At 32.0% G+C, this 19832-nt stretch overlaps 1 protein-coding gene across 2 annotated transcripts; it reads left to right on the top strand.

Moving 5' to 3' along the window:
• Positions 1–825: 825 nt before the first annotated feature.
• Positions 826–19667, top strand: LOC148622656 (alpha-galactosidase MYORG-like). 2 transcript variants are annotated; one of them, XM_088572628.1, is made up of 4 exons: positions 826–913; positions 3005–3197; positions 5966–6028; positions 11741–19667. In XM_088572628.1, exons 1-4 carry the CDS (start codon positions 876–878, stop codon positions 13667–13669), a joined length of 2223 nt encoding a protein of 740 aa, XP_088428754.1. In that variant the 5' UTR covers positions 826–875; the 3' UTR covers positions 13670–19667. The 2 variants fall into 2 exon arrangements, with proteins under 2 accessions (XP_088428754.1, XP_088428755.1); XM_088572629.1 differs by lacking the exon at positions 5966–6028.
• Positions 19668–19832: the final 165 nt, after the last annotated feature.

Below are 19832 nucleotides of genomic sequence, written 5' to 3'. Positions count from 1 at the left end.
AGTCCTTTTTATTTTGACTGCGTGTCCGGCCCTGGGTTCTGTGGATGGTTTCTGTATGTCCTGTCTTGAGTTGTAGTCTTCACTTGGACCATGATCCATGATACAGTCAACCATTTTGTGAACTTAAGGTGATGGAAGGTGTAACAGCAGATGCCCTACCAACATATTTAGAAGAGAGAATGTGGGGAGACCGCTGGGGTAAAACTACAGAAGAATCCTTCAATAACATATGTCAACATATAGCAGAACAATATCCAATCTAATTTACTTGCATTCGAGTACAGCAGTAGTCAGCAGCCCTTGTAAGGGCTACCAAAAGAGCCAAAAAAGATTCTTAAATTGTTATTATCAGTATATTTTTTTCAAAAAGATCTTAAATTGTTATTATCAGTATTTTTTTTTAAAAATTAAGGCCAATATGCCATGTATTTTAAAATTAAGAATCACAAAGTTTAAAGAGATTAATTAAGTTTTTATCAAAACACACCAAGCTTAGACTAATTTCATAATTTGGAAAAAAAATGTTCCATATTATAAAAAAAGTGTTCAATATTTGAATAAGTCATATTTATATAAAAAAAAAATGCAACAATCCTTATAAATCATGTTTTACATAATAATACACGTACATATAACAATCCTTTTACAATCCTTGTACTCAATTTTATACAAGGATTGTTGGCAGACAACTTAATTGATCCTAATCATCGTTTTAAAGCGCAATGCTAAAAAAAAAAACACATTTTCGTCTCCCAATTTTACTAACATACTTTTGCACCCCAATCTGTACATTTGACTACTGATTACAACCACTGCCAGTTAAAAATGTCATTGAGAAAGCCCCAAATGAAACAACCGGAAGTTGATAAGTAAATATGGAATCAAGTGTAGAGTCGGCTGGCAATAACGGAGGGTAATCAACATAATTTAATGCATTTCTCGTGCTTATTCTTGGGTATTCATTCTATCTATCAAATTTTTTACAATTTGTCACAGTCAGTGTAACTTAAACAGCCTTGAAAACCCCGTGGTGCCTCAATCTGCCAAGAAATTTGCTCATATTTACTTTAGTTTACCCCCTTTTCTCAGTCTTATCCAGTTATTGATGTTAATTGGAAAATTCGACGTAGTTTACAATGTAGATACTTAAAAATGGTAAAGTACGAATCTTCACATGGCAAACTTATCAACTTATTTGTAGGCTGCTATTGATATTCTTTATCAAAGGGCATTGTAAATGTAATAGTGTCGTGTTACCAAGTTTAACATTACTATATTGTAAATATCGTATATACTAATGTACTGGTAAAATTAAGTATGGAAGGTGAAAAGGAAAATTTAAGACGATGATCTTGAATAAAGTCTTGATGTAGGATGTACCATAGGCATAGCTCTTAAGATACATAAAAAAAATAGTTAAGGAGGCCCACAGTTCCACAGCTAGATTCAGATCAAGTAACTATACCCTGGCAGACACAAGCACTTGCCTTTAAAAAAAAAATCCCTACATGTATATATTTATCTTTTATTTCTGAGACAAGTGCCTGTGCTGGCAGGATAGGGTGAAGACAGAACTTACTCTTTACCTGTTTTATCTGAACTTAAAATGGTTGGGATTAACATGGATCAATCCATAAAATCGAGAGTTATTCCCCATTTGGTGTACTACCTTTTATATGGTACATGTACATTATAGGTTTTTACCCAGTATGAAAATTTATTCTAAAAAAAAAATAATTTCTAATATGACGTCTTCATATCGTCAAACAGTATATGTCGGTAAAACCCCACCTTTAGCACCTGCTAAAATATACTGCATTCCGAAAAGATGCTTCAGATACAATTCCCACTTAAAATAAAACTAAAACATAACATTTTCCAAACATAAAACTGTCTAATTCTAAATTTAAGTTTTAAAATAAGTGAAACAAAAAACAAAAACAATAACGTATGGTAGTACACCTGCAAATCAACAGACATAGATCAGGGATGTGAACATGCTAACAACATCAGTGGAATTGATCTCCTCAATTACAAACCCAAGAAAAAGAACAGAAGGGTTCCTTTTGTGCTGACTTACTATCCAGTCTTTGGGAACTCTCCCAGCTACTCTGAATTGGGAACCATTGAAAAACATCAAAAACTCTCCAAAGTCTTTCCTGAGGTACCTGTTCTGGCATTCTGTAGACCTAGGAGTCTAACAAATGCCCTGGCAAGAGCAGAGACTTCATCTCAGCCCAAACAAAATACAACTGGTCTGTGTCAGTTTGTAGAGACAAAAGATGTAAGACCTGTACCCAGATACTGCATACCCACATTTAGAAGCTACTGCACTGGAAAGGAATACACTATTTTTTGCAATAAAAAGACTTGCAAAATTGAAAACACCATACTCCATTGCCAATGTGGTATGCAGTACATTGGCGAGACAGAACAACCTTTCAACAGGTGTTTGAATGATCAATGCAGTGACTACAAATGTAAACCTGATCTCCCTGTAAGTCACCATCTGAGATCTGCCAGACACACCTAGGAGGATCTCCACAACATTGTTGTTATGATCATAGATCATAATAACAACTGGTCAAAAAGTAGAAGAGTGTCTCAGGAAAGCTTTTGGATTAAAAGTTACAATTCTCCAGATGGAATTAACAAGAAAAAATAATTCATTGTTAGGTCCTGGTCTAAAGCTTGTACAGCAGTATACTATACATCAATACAATTTACTACTATAATTTAATTTGACATTTCTCAATTGTTCTCCACATTAAATTTATTTCCAGTTTTTGATAACACACCCTCGTTCTCCTCAAGGGGTTTTGATTTTATAGGAAGGTTGGGTATAGTATGTAGATGTGCATGAAAGAATATAGTTACTGTTGGAGGACTTAAAATTGTTTTTATAAATTTAAAAAAGAAATAAATATTAAATATGAATTCATTACAGACAATGATTATATGTATTTAAACTGTTTTTCATGTTTATACTTATTCTCCTTTACAGAGAAAAAGAAAGTGATAAATTATTATCTTCACCACAAGATGCCTCACAAAATGGAAAAACACCACCACCTAAATCTCCAAAGCAGAGTCCCAGAAACTTGGCAGTTCAGAAAAAAGAAGTCCTGACAGTTAGCTCAGCCAGCCACAGTTCCTTATCAAGGCCTTCAGATATCCCACAACTCAGGATCACAGAAGTAATAAGTTTACTATCATTACTATCATGATGTCATAGTCTTGGTAAAGTTACAATTTCTGAAATTAAAATAAATGTGCTTGGATCGTCAACAGTCAGTTTTTCAGGTACAAAAAAGGAAAAAATAAACACTTTCTTAGTGAGATTCATTATTATACCCCCAAACTTTGTTTGGGGGTTATATAGGAATCACCCCGTCTGTCTGTCTGTTAGTCCATCTGTCCACATTTCTTGTAACTGCAACTCCACCTAAACCAATCAAGAGATTTTGATTAAATTTTATAGGAAGGTTGGGTATAATATGTAGATGTGCATGAAGGAATATAGTTACTGTTGGAGGACTTCCAAGGGAGATCATTCAAATTCAGGGTTTTCCATGGTAAACCTTGTAGGCACAACTTGTCCTAAACTGCTTAAGGGATTGTAATGAAATTTTATAAAAAGGTTGGGTATCATTTGCAGATGTGCATGAAAGAATATAATTACTGTTGGATGACACCAATGAGATAATTAAAAGTGTTTTCACATCTAAGTCCTTTTGAAGTGGAGGATATATTCTTTGTGAGGTTGCTGACAGTACTTACTACTTATTTACATACATGTACTTGAAAACATGAAGAAGTCTTGTTTTTTTACCGAAGCTCTGCAATATTAATTGATTAACTTGTTATACAACAACAATAAAGTTGTCACTGTTAAGTGTAATAACATAGTTGTCAGTTATTCAGTGTGTTTCAAACAATAACTTAGTGTAAGTGTATATGTCCTATGAAACTGTACCACAAGGCTACATACCTGTACAATATATTGCAAAGGTCAAACTAGGATTGACTTTGATGGGTTTTACTTTGTTATGGAATTAGGACCAAAAAAGGGGCTAAAACAAATTATTTTTCTGGTTTCTTCTCAACAAGTGGACTTAATTTTATTATGTTAATTTAAATGACAATCCCTTACCATTCAAGTCAGGCTAGGATTGATTTTGCAGGTATGATTGTAATTTTCATGAAAAATTGGCCAAAAAGGTAGAAAAACAATAATTTTTTCTGTTTTCCACAAAAAAACTTTGAAGTACGTGTAAGTTTTCTGAATCTCGATGAGTTCTTACTACTAGATTCAATACCACAAAAATCAGATTTGGATTGATTTTCAAGGTTCTGACCCCTTCAGTTTGGGAATTACGAGTTAAAATTGGATTTCAAAACAAACATTTTTTGACAGTGTTATCCGGAGGGCATTATAGCGCTGCACTTTACAGTGCTATGGATTCATAGCACTGTGCAATCAGAAATTAATTTTAGTTAGAATGCACTATAGGCCTTGTGCTATAATTTTTGAAGAAGGCCAAAAGAGTTATGCCATGCCGGTAAGCAGTGTGCAATTTAAAATTATGGGGAGAACACTGCTTGAGAATATGAGAATATTTTATATCACAAATGAAAGATTCAGATTTGATATTACCGGTAATAAAAGAAGTCTTAAAATTTTTTAATTTTAACCCCAATGAATTCCTATCATGGTATGTACATAGTCTATAGGATAATAGGAGATAACTGTATTGGAGCGTCAATCAAAGATTTGATAGTAGCAGATTGACTTTACTGGCAACATGTAAGTGGAGCCAGTTAACCCTCTGCCACATCATAGATTGATGATGACAAATCTTCAAATCCAACAAAATTCCTCATTACAATGAATGTTATGTAAGAATTAAATTTTGGACATTTGATTGATCTTATTTGGTAAATGTAAAAGTTCTTTGACCAATTTCATTTTGGTCATATGTTGTGTCTAGTATTAAATATTATTCACATTCAGAGTCATATCAAGTTTGAATTAATGTCTATCCATGTGCTTATTTTTCTGGGTTCAACCTCTGTGAATTTATGAAGTTACACTGTGTGGAACATTTTATTACTGCTTATATATAAATTAAAAATGTCAAAATTGCCAAAATTGTTTAAGGCTAATTTATAGCATTTTTGCTTTTCTTGTCTGAAAAGACTGAAAGAAACTCAAATGGTTTCATTGAATTGTGATTTCAGCTACCAAATTTTTTTACTTGACTGGAAATTTCTTTACTTGAAAAGGTAATTCATCAAATTTGCTTCTTTAGATGGGTTATGTCTTCATTTGGTTAGTATAGTTCCACTTTCAAAAATAGTTAAACCGGTAAATCATTATTTTATTTCTGGCCAAAGTATTTTAGTTAATGATCTGATAGGCCTATATGCATTTTTCACTGACATCTTTTGGCTGTAGCATGATATATTGGACAACTCAGAATGACTGGATTACACATTGGACAATCACTTAAAATATCAGAGTATGAAATGTGATTAATTGTACTGCTGATCTCTAAACTGTGTGGTAATGCATATATGTCCCTACGACTCCAAAATAATCATTGAAAGTTTCACTAGGTTCACTCTAAAAGAAAGATCTGTTGAGTATAATATATTTAATATATATTTTACCATTAATTTTTTTGTTAAGCATTCCAAAGATTTTGAAGTTTCTAATACACTTAACTCTGAGTAATAAGTGGCTCTGGTATTCTTGCGCTACTTCCAAGTATCAGTTGGAATTTAGTATCTGTCTAGGAACACTTGAGAATATTTAGCCATCTAGGACAAAATTTGCAGACAAAGGAATAATCATTTCTTCATAAGCCTTTTTTTACTTGTATATCTAAATATGTACATTTTGTAAAATTACAATTAGATTATTAAAAATAATGGTACATGTAGCATCTATTTGACTTTGTAGGGTACACAAATAAACAAACATGTGAATCATTTGTGCAGTTCTTATCTCTTGTTAAATACACCAGTAAGTAAAAGAATGTAAGATGTTGTGACTAACATTTCATGGGAATGTGAGAATTATAGTATTACTAATTCAGACTTTTGTTAGCTTGGATGAAAAACATTTTGTAGCTCTACGATGATGCATCGGTATTACTATATTCTTTGTTGATGAACCAATAGTCTTTTTTTTTGTTCAGACTAAAATATTACATTGTATTATTCAGCATGTGGCTGTAAAATTTGTCAAGACCTATTGCAGAATGAACCAAGAGTCTAAAATAAATAATTTTCCCTATCTCAACTGGTAGTTAGATATTTTGAGAATGGTCCATTTTCTAATGCAATCAGAATTTTTTATGGGACATTTACAGCTGCATGAGTCCCTCAAATCTGAATCACTGGGTATGCATGTGACTTTTAAATCATAAGGATTTGTTATGCAGCTACAGAACTTTGGCTTATGTATAAATTTACCATCACGCTGCCAATCAAGAGAAATGATCATGAATGGTACAGACCTTTAACGTTTACCATCACACTGCTAAGCAAGAGAAATGACCATGAACAGTACAGACCTTTAACCTTTACCATCAGTCCATCACACTGCTAAGCAAGAGAAATGATCATCAACAGAGGATGTTGAGGATCACGAACCATTGTTTCAAAAGATCTGTATTGTTTTACTTATATTAGATTATAAGTAAATTCATTTTTAATGGGAAGAATATCTGAAATAAATCTTACATATACTATATTTTCTTATGATAATACTCGTAAAACCGATCAGTTAAAATTCACATTCAAGCTGCAATATTTGACTTACTCACAATCATTTCTCTGGCTTGACAGTTGATAGTGTGATGGGGTGAATTTACAACATAAAAGGAGGCTTTTTTGTGACCATTTTCACCAGTTGCTCATATTCCAATGTTTTTTGGTTTCTTTAGGAAACACAGTATTCTGTTTGGAATGAGGATGATGAAAATTTTTCTTGATGGTCATTTTCAAAATGGTTGCCATTTTCCTGCAAATTTTTACACTTTAAATGTTATATAGCCATGATTTAACTTCATTTTATGTTCTTTTTCAGCAAATGTATACTGGGCTTTCGCCCCCTCAGACCTGGTGAAATAACAGGGCGTAGGGGGACCCTTGCCCAAATTTTTTCCAGGGGTTATAAAAACACAGAAGGCATTTCAAACATTTTACAGTGCCTTAAGTACTCAATTGAATTTCCAGCATTCATCTTTATATGCTCTTTTTCAGCAATTTTTGGTCAAACATGGTATAAAAGCATGATACCTTTATTTACATTTTGTACTTAATTAATAGGGCATAGTTTGCCAGGTGAGTGATTCAGGCTCTTCAGAAGCCTCTTGTTTGCAAATAAATCAAAAACCATTGAATTAAGCAAAATTCTGATGGAGGGAACCAATGTTCACCATCAGAAGACGGATCTATTCTGAAATTTTCAAAATGATTCATCACTTATGTTAGAGTTATGGCTCCTGACACTTTTTTGTCACTTTTCACGTCGTACAATTGTGAAAATCTTCTTCTCTGAAACCATGCCACAAAATTTAATATTACTTGCCGTAATTGTTTTTTAGGGTATCTTGCACAAACTGAATATTTTTCATTTGTGAAAAAAACATTGCCCTCATTACTAAAAATATAACATAGGGGTCAAAACACATTTTTTGCTATTTTTTCCTAAACTATTGTAGAATAATGAAGATGAAAACTACCCTTAATATAAACATGATATGGAGTTGACTGGCAGTTTTGAATTTTTTTTAAGCAGCCATTTTGCGACCATTTTCACCAGTTGCTCAGATTCCAATGATTTTTGGTTTCATTAGGAAACATAGTGTTCTAAGTTGAATGGTGATGACAAAAGTTAATTTTGGGCAGCTTTTTTCTCCACTAATTTTTTATACATGCTTTAATTTCAACAATATTTGGTTTAAGTAGTAAGCATGGCCTCTGAGTTGATTGGTGATGATAAAAATGTTGTATAGCCATGGTTTAACTTCATTTTATGTTCTTTTTCTGCAAATGTATAATTGGCTTATGCCTCCTCAGACCAGGTGGAATTTTTTCTGTAGGTTCTTAAACACTTCCGAAGCAATTTCAGCATTTTACTGTGCCTTAGGTTCTCAGTTGAACTTACAGCATACATCAATATATGCTCTTCTTCAGCAATTTTTTGTAAATCATGGTAACAAAGCATGATACCTTTACTTACTTTGTTAATAGGACATGTTTTGCCAGGTAAGCGATTCAGGCTCTTCCAGAGCCTCTTGTTAGCTCACCTTGCCAAAGGCCATGTGGGCTATTGCCATCACTTGGGGTCTGTGGTGGTTGTTAACAATTTTTCAAAACTCTTCTCCTCTGACACTTTCTAACCAATTGGAACCAAACTTGGTGTGAATGTTCCTTGGGGTATCCCACATAGAAGTAGAGTGGGGATTTTTGATCCGTCAAAAAACATGGCCACTATTACTGAAAATGGAACATAGGGGTCAGACAGTAGTTTTTTGCACATATCTCCAAAGCTGTTAGGTTTAGCTAAATTCTGACAGGATACAAGTGTTTTGCTTGATGAGATCTATATGTGGTCAAATTTTTGTTGTAATTTGCTAAGCCATGTTGCAGTTATTGCCCTTTTTCAACATGTTTTGCTATTTTTAATGTTATTTCTTTCAAATATCTTCTCCTCTGACACTACTTGACCAATTGAAACCAAACTTGGTATGAATGTTCCTTGGGATATCCTGCATAGAACTGATGTGGGGCTTTTTTTTGGTATTTTCTTACAATTTTCAGCCAATATCTTGAAAATTATGATAGATAGAAAGAAATTTTCAATTGCTGAAATGATCCTTATGATAAGTCCTACCAAAGTCTTCTTGAGTCAAAATTGTTGGACAACATTGCCCTTGAAAGGCAAACTTTAACCAGGTTAGTGATTCAGGCTCATCAGAGCCATTTTAAATACATGTACACATGTTTCCAGATGAAAACTTGAAAAGGCATCAATCATTTATTTCTATTTTAACTTCAAGCATTTGCTGCTTAATACTATAAAATAGAGCAGTGAACATTTTGTAGCTGTGGGCTGCCTTTGGTTGATATTTATCATTCTGGTTGTGTTGTTTCTATTACATATTCACCACCTCTACTTTGTTTTAATCCAATATTTATACATGTGTGTATATATATAAATAACATGGCAGGGTATCATTTAATGTCCCATTAGATGCCCTATTTTTTTTAATTTTATGCATGTATATTTTAATTTGGTTAAATCTGAATAGTACAGTGTTATCAAGCAACATTATCCATTTCTTATAACTGAATTTGGTATTTTAGCCATGTCCCCTAACTATGGAACTATCTCATTGGGTTTTCCGAATACACTAAAAACATGCATGTAAATTATATAAGGCACAATCGATTGACAGTTGACAGTATTGATCTGCATTGTTAAAAAATGTTTACTTTATATCATAAAAACAAAATATTGTTATTTAATTTTATTTTCTAGTGTTTTTGAACTATTTTATAGGACTGTTTTATAGGAATTGTTTTCAATTATAAGATTATGAGAATATAAATGACTTTGGGTTGGTTTACACTGCAACATAAACTGCTTTTTTATTGCTTTTTATTTAGTATAAATCTGCCAAAAGTTGTATCCCATTAATTAACCAACAATTGAAAACAATCCTTAAGTACTTCAACAATTTTCTGGTCTTATAATATGATGCTGTCAGTATCTAGGTGATTTTCCACAGACAGTATGTTTGATCTCAATAATGATGTACTGTCAGGTTTCTTACCTCAAATAATATAGATAGGTTGATAAATTGAAAATGAAGATAAACACATTTAAGTGTTTGATTGTAGTACAGAGCTGTGGTGCTTCATGAATTTCAACTGTTTACTGACTCCAACCAGGTATAAGCTGTTCAAAAATAAAAAAACAAAAACATTCCTCATTCCTTAAATGAATCTATCATTGTCAATATTCTGTTTTGACCTTCAAATTTAGTTGATTTCTACATTCATTACATGTATATTAAATAAACAAAAAAATTCCAAAATATGTCATACCTGCTTATCTGTTTGCATAATTTATGAATAAAATATAACATTATTTTATAAATGTTGTAAATTTTTAGAAGAATAGAAAATTATAAAAGGAAAATGCCCTCTAACTGTTTGACACTAAGTATCTTATATGAATAAAACTCAAATATTTTATATGAAGGTTACATAACATGTGAAAGGATTACCTCTTAGGAACGGGAGCTCAGTGTAGATATGTGTTCTGTTTAATGTTTTACCATTTGTTCTAGAACTAATATAGTTTAAGTAGGGATTTTTTTACTCTGTGATTTGAAATCAGTTTCAAGCATTTGTGATTTGCTTAAGTATTGGATAGAATGGGAAAGTATAAGAAACACAGTTGTGACAAAAAGGAGTCTCAGCTTGCAAAGTGTGAATCTTTTAAAGAGGAAAAGTTACAAGTTGGGCTGCCTGCTACTAAATTCTTAAATACTTCTGATAAGGTAGGCAAAAGTCTTGATCATTTACAAGGTGAGTGAGCCATTGTATTGTTACTGTAACAATAGGGTGGCTCACTTCACCCCAGTGTTGAGTGAACATGTCCTGATGGCAAAGAATTTTAAAAAGACTAAGTAAACTTCTGTCCATATCCTGGAGCTCACTTGAACAAAGATTTGTTCCACTGATATTGAACTCATGGCAAATAAGATAAGGAAAGAGTTCATGTACTTTATTAGTTTTATTTAAATGCAAACAGTGTGTGAAAAATTTCATCATTATTGAGAGGCTTGGCAAGGAGCTATATTTGCACCTGTAATATTACAAAACAGGGTGGTGAGCTATTGGTCTAATGCAGAGTCAGTATGCAGTATTTCTTTGAAAAGTCTATTCAGTTCACAAATTCATCTCAGTAGGTATAGTCACAGCTAGTAGCCTGAATTTTTTTTCAGTAAATACTGTAATTTGCTGTAAACAAGAGCAGCTCCTTCTGATATTGTACCATTCTTTTGGTGTTATTTACAGCATTTATTTATGTGATTTCAGGCTAGAGTATGGTATGATCCCTCCATATACATAATGGCCAAGTCTTTAACAAAATTTCCAGTTGAGTTGAAAAAATATCTACAAATTATCACAACATGATTTAGTTTAAGAAGTTTCATTCATAGTGCAACTCTTGTACAATAGTATATCTTGCCAGAAATATGAATTTCGTAGAAATTGTATTTTTCTGAAAAAAAAAAAATCAAAAGTAATTAGCTTTAAGTCAAGATTAATTTTGAGATGTATGTAGATCATGAATTTCTTCTTTCATTATTAACTGATATTTTTTATGACTGCAAAATTTGTGGTCATATAATAGCATATGACTCTGTTGTCATCCATATCAACATAGTCCATAGACACTTGATTTTCATGCATATGGTCCCATCCTGGAATCAGGAATAAAAAAAAAATATTTCAGTAAATTTTACTGTAAAACTCATGTATAAGTAGTTTGAACTTCTTTGCCACTATGATCAGAGTGGGCTTCGGGGATTAGACCCGAGTCATTTAGGAAATTTTATTTATACAATGTACACCTCTTGACATGTAAAGCTGCTCCATATGAAGAATTAAATGTTTCAGTTCAGTTTAGTGTAATGCTTTATTTTTTCAGGATACATCAGATCCAAGAAAGACATCAATAAAGAGAAGAGTATTGAAAGTTGCTGTGACAGTAATGTTCCTCATCATGGCAGTAGGTGTTATTGTTATCTGGTCCCTTCATGATGGAGGAAAGGAAGACAAGCAAGCCAAGTTCTTCTTTTTTCATGCAGATGATTTGTATTTAAAGGCAGACACAGATTCAGATGATACCTCTCTAGTTGGAGGTATGGGTGGAGTATTGTTTGTTGAGAGTGGTTCAAATGAAAGAGAGTTTGACAAGTGTGTAAGTGACACAAAATGGTGTTTTACATGGAAAGAGAAGACCACATTACATGTGAATTATGTTGACAGAACTACTATGCAATGTATCACAGTTAACTGGCAAAACATCTCAGCAATATTCCCTACTGACTGTTATGAATTAAAATTAGGATATTGGTATGGCATTGGAGGGAAAGAAAAATGGCTTGCTAACAAAAATCCCTATGCTCAAGACTACTATCTTCCAGGGTATGATGAACAGTACAATAGTATCTATGATTTTTATTTGCTGTCGTCACATGGAACATCAATCTATATAACCAGTGAGGATCCATTCTTGTTAAGTCTGAATGAAACTGGTAATTCCAAACTATGCATTTCACCTGTAGCCGTAGGGCCACGTATGCACACATCTCTAAGTTATGAAGTTTGTCAGAGTAGCAACATGCAAACTACTCATGCTGGGTCTTCACTTTACTCACATGTACAATCTACAACTAATGCAAAATTTAATTTAACAGCTTATGAAGAATTCACATGGAAAGTTGGAAGCCCAGATGAACTTATAAATATTACAAAAATTACAAGTTTCTTAAATAGGTTAATGAGCAGGGGGCACAGGTGTGGTAAAGTGGAGATTGGTTTTCAGTGGGAAACACATATTGGTGACTATGAATTTGATCAAAGTGTCCTGAATGGTTTAAATATCCTGAAAACTTATAACTGCAGATTTATTCTTCCATTATCACCAGTTGTTTCTTACAAGTCAAATCTGTTTGATATTGGTATAAGAAATGAACTGTTTGTGCAGTACTTGTATCAGAAGTCAGTCAGACTGTACAACTATGATAATGTTCAGGGTGCACTACTTGACTTATCTGTAGAAAGAGTGAGAACATTTATAGCAGGTAAACTTCATAACTTGACACAAAAAATCAATATAGCTACATTTAAAGTGAGAAGAATTCCAGTTTCTGTTCACACTGCCTCAGCAGATAGGGGTAGATTTACAGCAAGTGGAATATTCAGAGGATGGTGCAGCATTGTTAAGAAAACTTGTAATGAAAGTGCTATCATGGAAAATATATATCGTTTACAGGACAAAGCCTCACTGGTTGATGTGTCTAATGAAGTTAATCAATCATGTTTGACCAATCCTCTACCAACAGTATTTACTTTAGGTTTGGATGGCTATCCATATGTAATGTCCACTCTGAACGAGCCTAATGTTACAGCTGAACTGTTGATCCGTTGGTTACAGTTTTCAGTGTTTTTCAGTGGCATCACTTTCCCTTCTGAATCATTAATTTTGAAAAATGGGGCAAGATTGTTTATAAATAAAGCCAAGAAGTTTCGTGAAGGATTTGTGTCTCAGACTCTCAAATCTTTACAATCTGAAGTTTCCAGCAGTCAGCCGATCTTGTTGCCTTTATGGTGGCATTATTCAAATGATGAGAATGTTTTTGAGATAGAGGATCAATTTCTTTTAAGTGAGACTATTCTCATTGCACCAATATTCTGTGCCGAGCAAACAACTAGAGATATTTACTTACCAGCTATAGATGGAATCTGGTCTCATCCTTCAACAGGCAAAGATTATACTGGGAAGAAATGGCTCAGGAACTTTAATGTTGGTCTAAATGAATTCCCATACTTCAAAGTAAAAATTGTTTATTAACAGATTAAAATCAAAATTGTCTTACGAAATGGTCACAGTTTTACTGTGGGTAAATTGCAGTAGTGATGTTTGTACATTATAGATTTCTGAGACAATTCCTGTCCAAGACCACTTTGGAAATTGGATTATTTTTGCATTTACAGATCTTCAGGGTATTTAAAAAAATAGTATCCTGCAGTAATGTTGTTTTGAATTCTAGAACAATATACATGTACATATATTACCCAAATTGAAATGCTTGTTGGCACAATTATAATTTTTTGGCATTTTTTTCCCCTTTTATATCTTAGCAATATTAGGTATATTGTACATTTATTATGTATTTTATGTATATATTCACAGTGCTAGTCAGAATCCTTTTCTCTTATTATGTTTTTGTCCAAAACTAGTACTTACTGTATAACTGATCTCATACATAATTATAGCTGTGTAACCATTTTCATCCTCCCCTTATGTATATTATTCTTCTGACTGTAAAACCAATATCTATACTTGTGACCCAGTAAGGTCTTGTCAACAATTGCAAGGAAATGTTGCTGAAAAATTTGAATTTTTAATGTTGGAGGTTGACTGGCTTGCTGTCTAGGTATAATCCAATAGATGAATGGATTTCTTACATTGTAAAAGTAAATTTCAACTTTAGTATATATAGAGAATAATTTTAAAGTAGTAGTCTTTGTAAAAATCAGGAAATTCTGTTATATTTGATATACCCCCCAAAAAAAAGGCTACATATTTTTAATTTTGTTTTGTAATTTCTCTACAGGTCAGCATGATGAAATGTTTAATTATTCATTCCAGTCTGTCTGCTCTAAGGGGGTAATTTGCATAAAAAATCCAACAGTTTTTATTGGATTTTAGGTCTCACTAACCACTTCTAACGTTTCCATTACCTTACATGTTAAAAAAGTAATTTTCAAAGTTTCACTGTGAATTCCCAGAACAAATGACATCTTAAAGTTGCATACCATTGCGAAACTTGGAAAATAAGGCTTTCAAAATCATTATGCTAATGGTACTATAATTGTAGAAATTCTTCACAAAATTTACCTGAATAAGTAATATTGAAAATCCACATTTTTACCTTTTCTGCTAACTAACAGCATGGAGGCAAATTACTCACACATGTAAACAATATTCATACACTTTTGTAGTAAATTACATATATGGTTTTAAAGCACACATTCTGAGCTTTATTTCGACTACTTTTAATCAGAATACACACAAATAATGCACTTAAAATGCATAGGTCTAGGTTCTGTGTGTTCTTGGTACTACATGGGGGTGGCCTTTTGACCCGGAAGTGGTCAGTGAGACCTTAGTGTCATTTACAGAATTACCTCTCTTAATTTTGAATTCTACAATACACTCTATACAGACTTTATCTCCCAAGAACAAGGGTTATGTATGAAAAGCCATATGTTAATTTTTGTTTTCTATAACATTTTAAACAAAATATTAAAAATAAAAATACGTAGGCTCTCCAACCATGAATCACATTCTGCATGATTCTTATCTGGAGTATTACTTTAGTACAAGATGTTGTAAGAATCAGGCATTTTTTATGAAATCTGATACAAGTATGTACTGAAAATATATGATAATTTTAGGTAGATTTTTTCACATTTTTAACACCACAACATTTTGGATTTTTTCAATGGATATTAGAAAATAATTGAGTGGGACAGATTCCTTAGAATTATGTGCATTGCATTCTAAAGAAGCAAATTCATTTTAGCATCAAATATATTGTAAATTTAGTCATATATTGTGCAGATTGTGCCAGATTCTTAAAGAGACTGTTACTTTTTAAGTGTAAAATGAAATCCTGTCATTGTAAATATATTTATTTATTGTTAACATAAATGTTGTACACATTTATCTATTTAGTATGTCTAGAAGATGTTTTTTTACTTTCGTATTTAATATTTTTATATATACATGTTTGTTTGTGTAAATAACATAAAGTGCAATATTATTGCAATAACAAAATACAAGTTTGTATACTGTGGAAGAAAAACTACTGTTTTTCTTGTACACCAGTTTTGTGGTAATGGCTCATTCAAAGATGAAATACTGATATCCAATGTTATGTAAAGTTTCTATTGAAAACTGTGATGCATTTTGAAATCTATGAAGTAATGAACTTTGTACAAACCACTAAAATTGATTCATATGAACAAAGATTCTTTTACAGTAGTTGAAATTCTGGGGCATCAGTATCTTAATAATTTTTATATGACCATAAAAAAAATCAGTGTTCACATTATGCTATGGTGCTGTCATTGTCTATAGAATTTAATATTCTCACAGTTTTAGGTAATGTCTATTGCAAATTTTAGAGTTCTTTGACCATTTTTTTGTGGACAAAAGTATTTAATCACAATCCAAAGTCTGATTTGAATCAAGCTTGAATTTGATGGCCATACTGGTTCCATTTGTTCAGGATTGCAGCTATGTGGTCATGAAAAGCTGCTTTAAACAGAGCTTTTTGGGGTTTTTTGTCCCCCTCCGTCACACAGAGTGGGGACATAGAAATGCTAGTGTCCGTCCGTCCATGTGTCCGTCTGTGTGTTGTGCCGTGCATCCGAAGCTTGTGGACACAACTCCTCAGAAACAGCTGAACGGAAATTGACCAAATTTTGTAGAATTGTTTGTCACCATATGTAGTTGACCATACATAACCACTATTTTGATTCGACAATTTTTATTGGAGTTATTGGACTTTGTTCATTTTTCACATTATTCGCAATAGGAACACCTTGTGGACGCAACTCCTCAGAAACCACTGAATGGAATTTGACCAAATTTTGTAAGATTGTTTGTCACCATATGTAGTTGACCTTACTTAACCTCTATTTTGATTAGACAATTTTTATGGGAGTTATGGGACTTTGTTCATTTTTCACATTATTGGTATAGGAACACCTTGTGGACACAACTCCTCAGAAACTGCTGAACAGAATTTGACCAAATTTTGTAGGATTGTTTGTCACCATATGTAGTTGATCATACTTAACTGCTATTTTGATTCGACAATTTTTATGGGAGTTATGGGACTTTGTTCATTTTTCACATTCTTTTTTTTTGCAGATTTTTTTTTGTTGCTTTTTATTGTATGAAGAATTCTTAACCGAACTTAATTTGATTCATTAAAGTACATTAACCTTGAATCACCACATGGACTTATGAAAGCACATAAGTTTTGAACCTGCTATTTATACAAGTGTCAAACATTTTGTAATTCAACTCTTTCTACAGTGGTGGGGGACATATGGCTATGCGTAGCATTCTTGTTGGTTGTAAAGTTAACGAACTTTTGACATTATTATATTTTTATTTGTTATACTGTATAAATTTTTTCAATCACTCCATTCCAATCATGTTTTGGATGTGCATTTATTTATAAAGAACTTGTAAGGACAAGTCTTCCTATTACTCTTCCACCGTATTTTTTTCTAAAAATTGTGTACTCCAAAATTTTTTTTTGTCTTTTTTCAATAAATACGGTTCAAGTCAGAATGTGAAAAACTAAAGAAGTTTAATTGTTTGTTGGATGGCCGTCTCATTGGCAATCGTACCACATTTTCTATTTTTATAAAATAAAATAAAAAATCCATACCTTCCTACCCTAATTTTGTCAAGGATATAATAGGAACACACATAATGAATAAACAAGGTTTTACTAATTGAACAAGACTTGGATTCTATGTATTAGTTAACCCAGATATCTTAATATAATTTATCAAGTTAAAGCTAGGAATCAATATTCAGGAATTAGATATATTATCTATACTATGCAGATGTAATAATGACAGTTTACTTCCCATGTAATATACTACAAGTTACAACAGTAGTACTTACATATATGGAGTTTTACAAGTAACATTTATGCATTAAAATACTTTAAAAGTATTTGATCTAAAAAAAAAAATACCCAAAACACATACAAAAGATGGTACACTATATCAACTTATGTTATATTTTCATATAATATTAATTTTGTGAAATTTCACGAGCCTCACACTTTATTTATAGATTCAGTAGGAAGTGGTTTAAATATTTCTGAACTGAAAAAAGTTATATTAATATTATTTATGCTTTAGTGAGCATGTTAGAATCATAATTTGACTGTGGAAAGTGGAGAAATAGTTCACCTCCTGAATGTGGTGGAGACTAATCGGTTTCTGCCTTAAAATTAAAAAAAAAAGATTAGATGATGTATAATGGCAGGAAATCCCTCGCAGAAATTTGATCTCAGCCTTGTGGTTAAAAAGCCATATGCAGTTTTAATCACTTCCTTGGTTGAAAGACATTGAATTATTTCATTGAAAATCTACCCTGTTGAGATGTTATATTGTGCTGGTTTAGCATCACTTTTAATACCTTGTACCATTTTAAATAAATGCTAATAACTTGTGCTCATCATTCATGATAGATCTAGGGTTTATAGGTCTATTTCTTGGTCATTGGTTTCTAGGATAATTTATTCTAAAGAGTGAATAATCAAAATATGATTACAAGTGCTGAGGAATGCCTAGATTTCTGTGCATGAGTTATACCTAAATGCGTTCTTTGCACAAGTGATCATAATGGTTATTCACATTAACTAATTATTACCCTATTTATTATATAGATTTCCTCCATTATTTGTTGCTATATTCAACATAAATTTTAAGTTTTGTGAAATGCCGATTGATATTCATCTTGCGACTTAGTGCAAGATTGAAATTACCGAATTTATTTCAGTGTGAAATATCGAAAATTTTTACACTGGGAACATTCAGTTAATCACTGCTACCTATATAATAATTGAGAAATAAATCACTGAAAATCCTTTTTATCTTTGCTGTAACTATGCTGACCATTTATGTCCCATTATTTAATTGACATAAATAGCCATCCCATGGTAAAGTAATGATAAAATGGAGTTTCCGTGTGATTTATTTCAGTTCTAGTAAAACAGGTGTGCTTTCTTTCTTATTTTTGTGACCAAAGGTAACCTTAAACTGCCATATTTAGTTATTCCATAATGTGAACATCACATTTAACAGAATTAACAAAACAGGAGGACAATTGAACTTTATATATATATATGAAATGAAGGGAGAGAGAATGAACAATTATAGATATTGTTGTTTGCATTTTAAGATCACAGTGTGTACTAAATAACTTTGTATGTTTATTTTGCAGACAACTTGCAATGTGCACTTGGTAGTGCAATTTTTAAAATCTTAATCATTACAAATTTTCAAAAAGGTCACCCAAATCTGTTTATCATGTTTGACTAAATACACCCATTTTAGCATATGCTTCTCATATGGCAATTGAAAATTATTCATATTACAATAACATTACTAAGTAAATTCTAGATGCCACGCTCAAATGTTCAAAGTTTGTATGATGTTGAACACTAAAGTGTGAATTTAACATGTTAGTTGTTTTGAATTCTTATAGCTTACTACGAGATGGCATAAATGTTATTTATTTGTATGCCAAAGTGATACACTCATTTTTGTGTAAAATCCTCATCTTATCATTTTGCTATATTTTTATAGTTCAGAAAAACAAATTAGAAAGTAATGCATCAATACAACAATTTAAAAATTTCCAAGGACCTCATTCCAGAAGAAGTAAAACTTAATTTCATTGCATCAATGATTTTCATCAATAGTTTTAAAATTAGACAAACAGGACCAAATCATAAGGGTTTTTTTTTCTTTTTTGCATAGTGAAATATATTAAAATATATTGATCATTAAGATCAAATGATGGAAAATTTCTTGATTAGTATTGGGAATTGGATAATAGGTTTCTTTGAAGTTATTTTTTTATACTAAATAGAAAAGGGTTCAGTTTGAAATGCTGTTCATTCATCTGTACACAGGGTTTTTATAACTTATTATTGGTTTCTGTGTACAGTAGTTCAGGGTGGAATGTTACAACATCTGTATGAAATGTATTTGTCTTGTGAGCAGTAAAGAATTTAAAGCATTAATTTGATACTTCTTTGTTATACATGGTTTGTTGATGTTTAATAAAATTAACAAAAAAATAAATACATGTAATGAACACACTCAATCTGTATCCAAAAATGGTACAGTCAGATACAGAATGGTAGCTTAAAATATAGAAAACTAGACTCATAGTTATATGGTGTCTG

This window comes from Perna viridis, chromosome 3 (genome assembly GCF_037379345.1).
Source record: "Perna viridis isolate PV_CMFRI_1.1 ecotype Kerala chromosome 3, ASM3737934v1, whole genome shotgun sequence".
Lineage (NCBI taxonomy): Eukaryota > Metazoa > Mollusca > Bivalvia > Mytilida > Mytilidae > Perna > Perna viridis.
The sequence above is the reverse complement of the archived record's forward strand: the minus strand, read 5'-3'. Positions and strand labels throughout refer to the sequence as shown.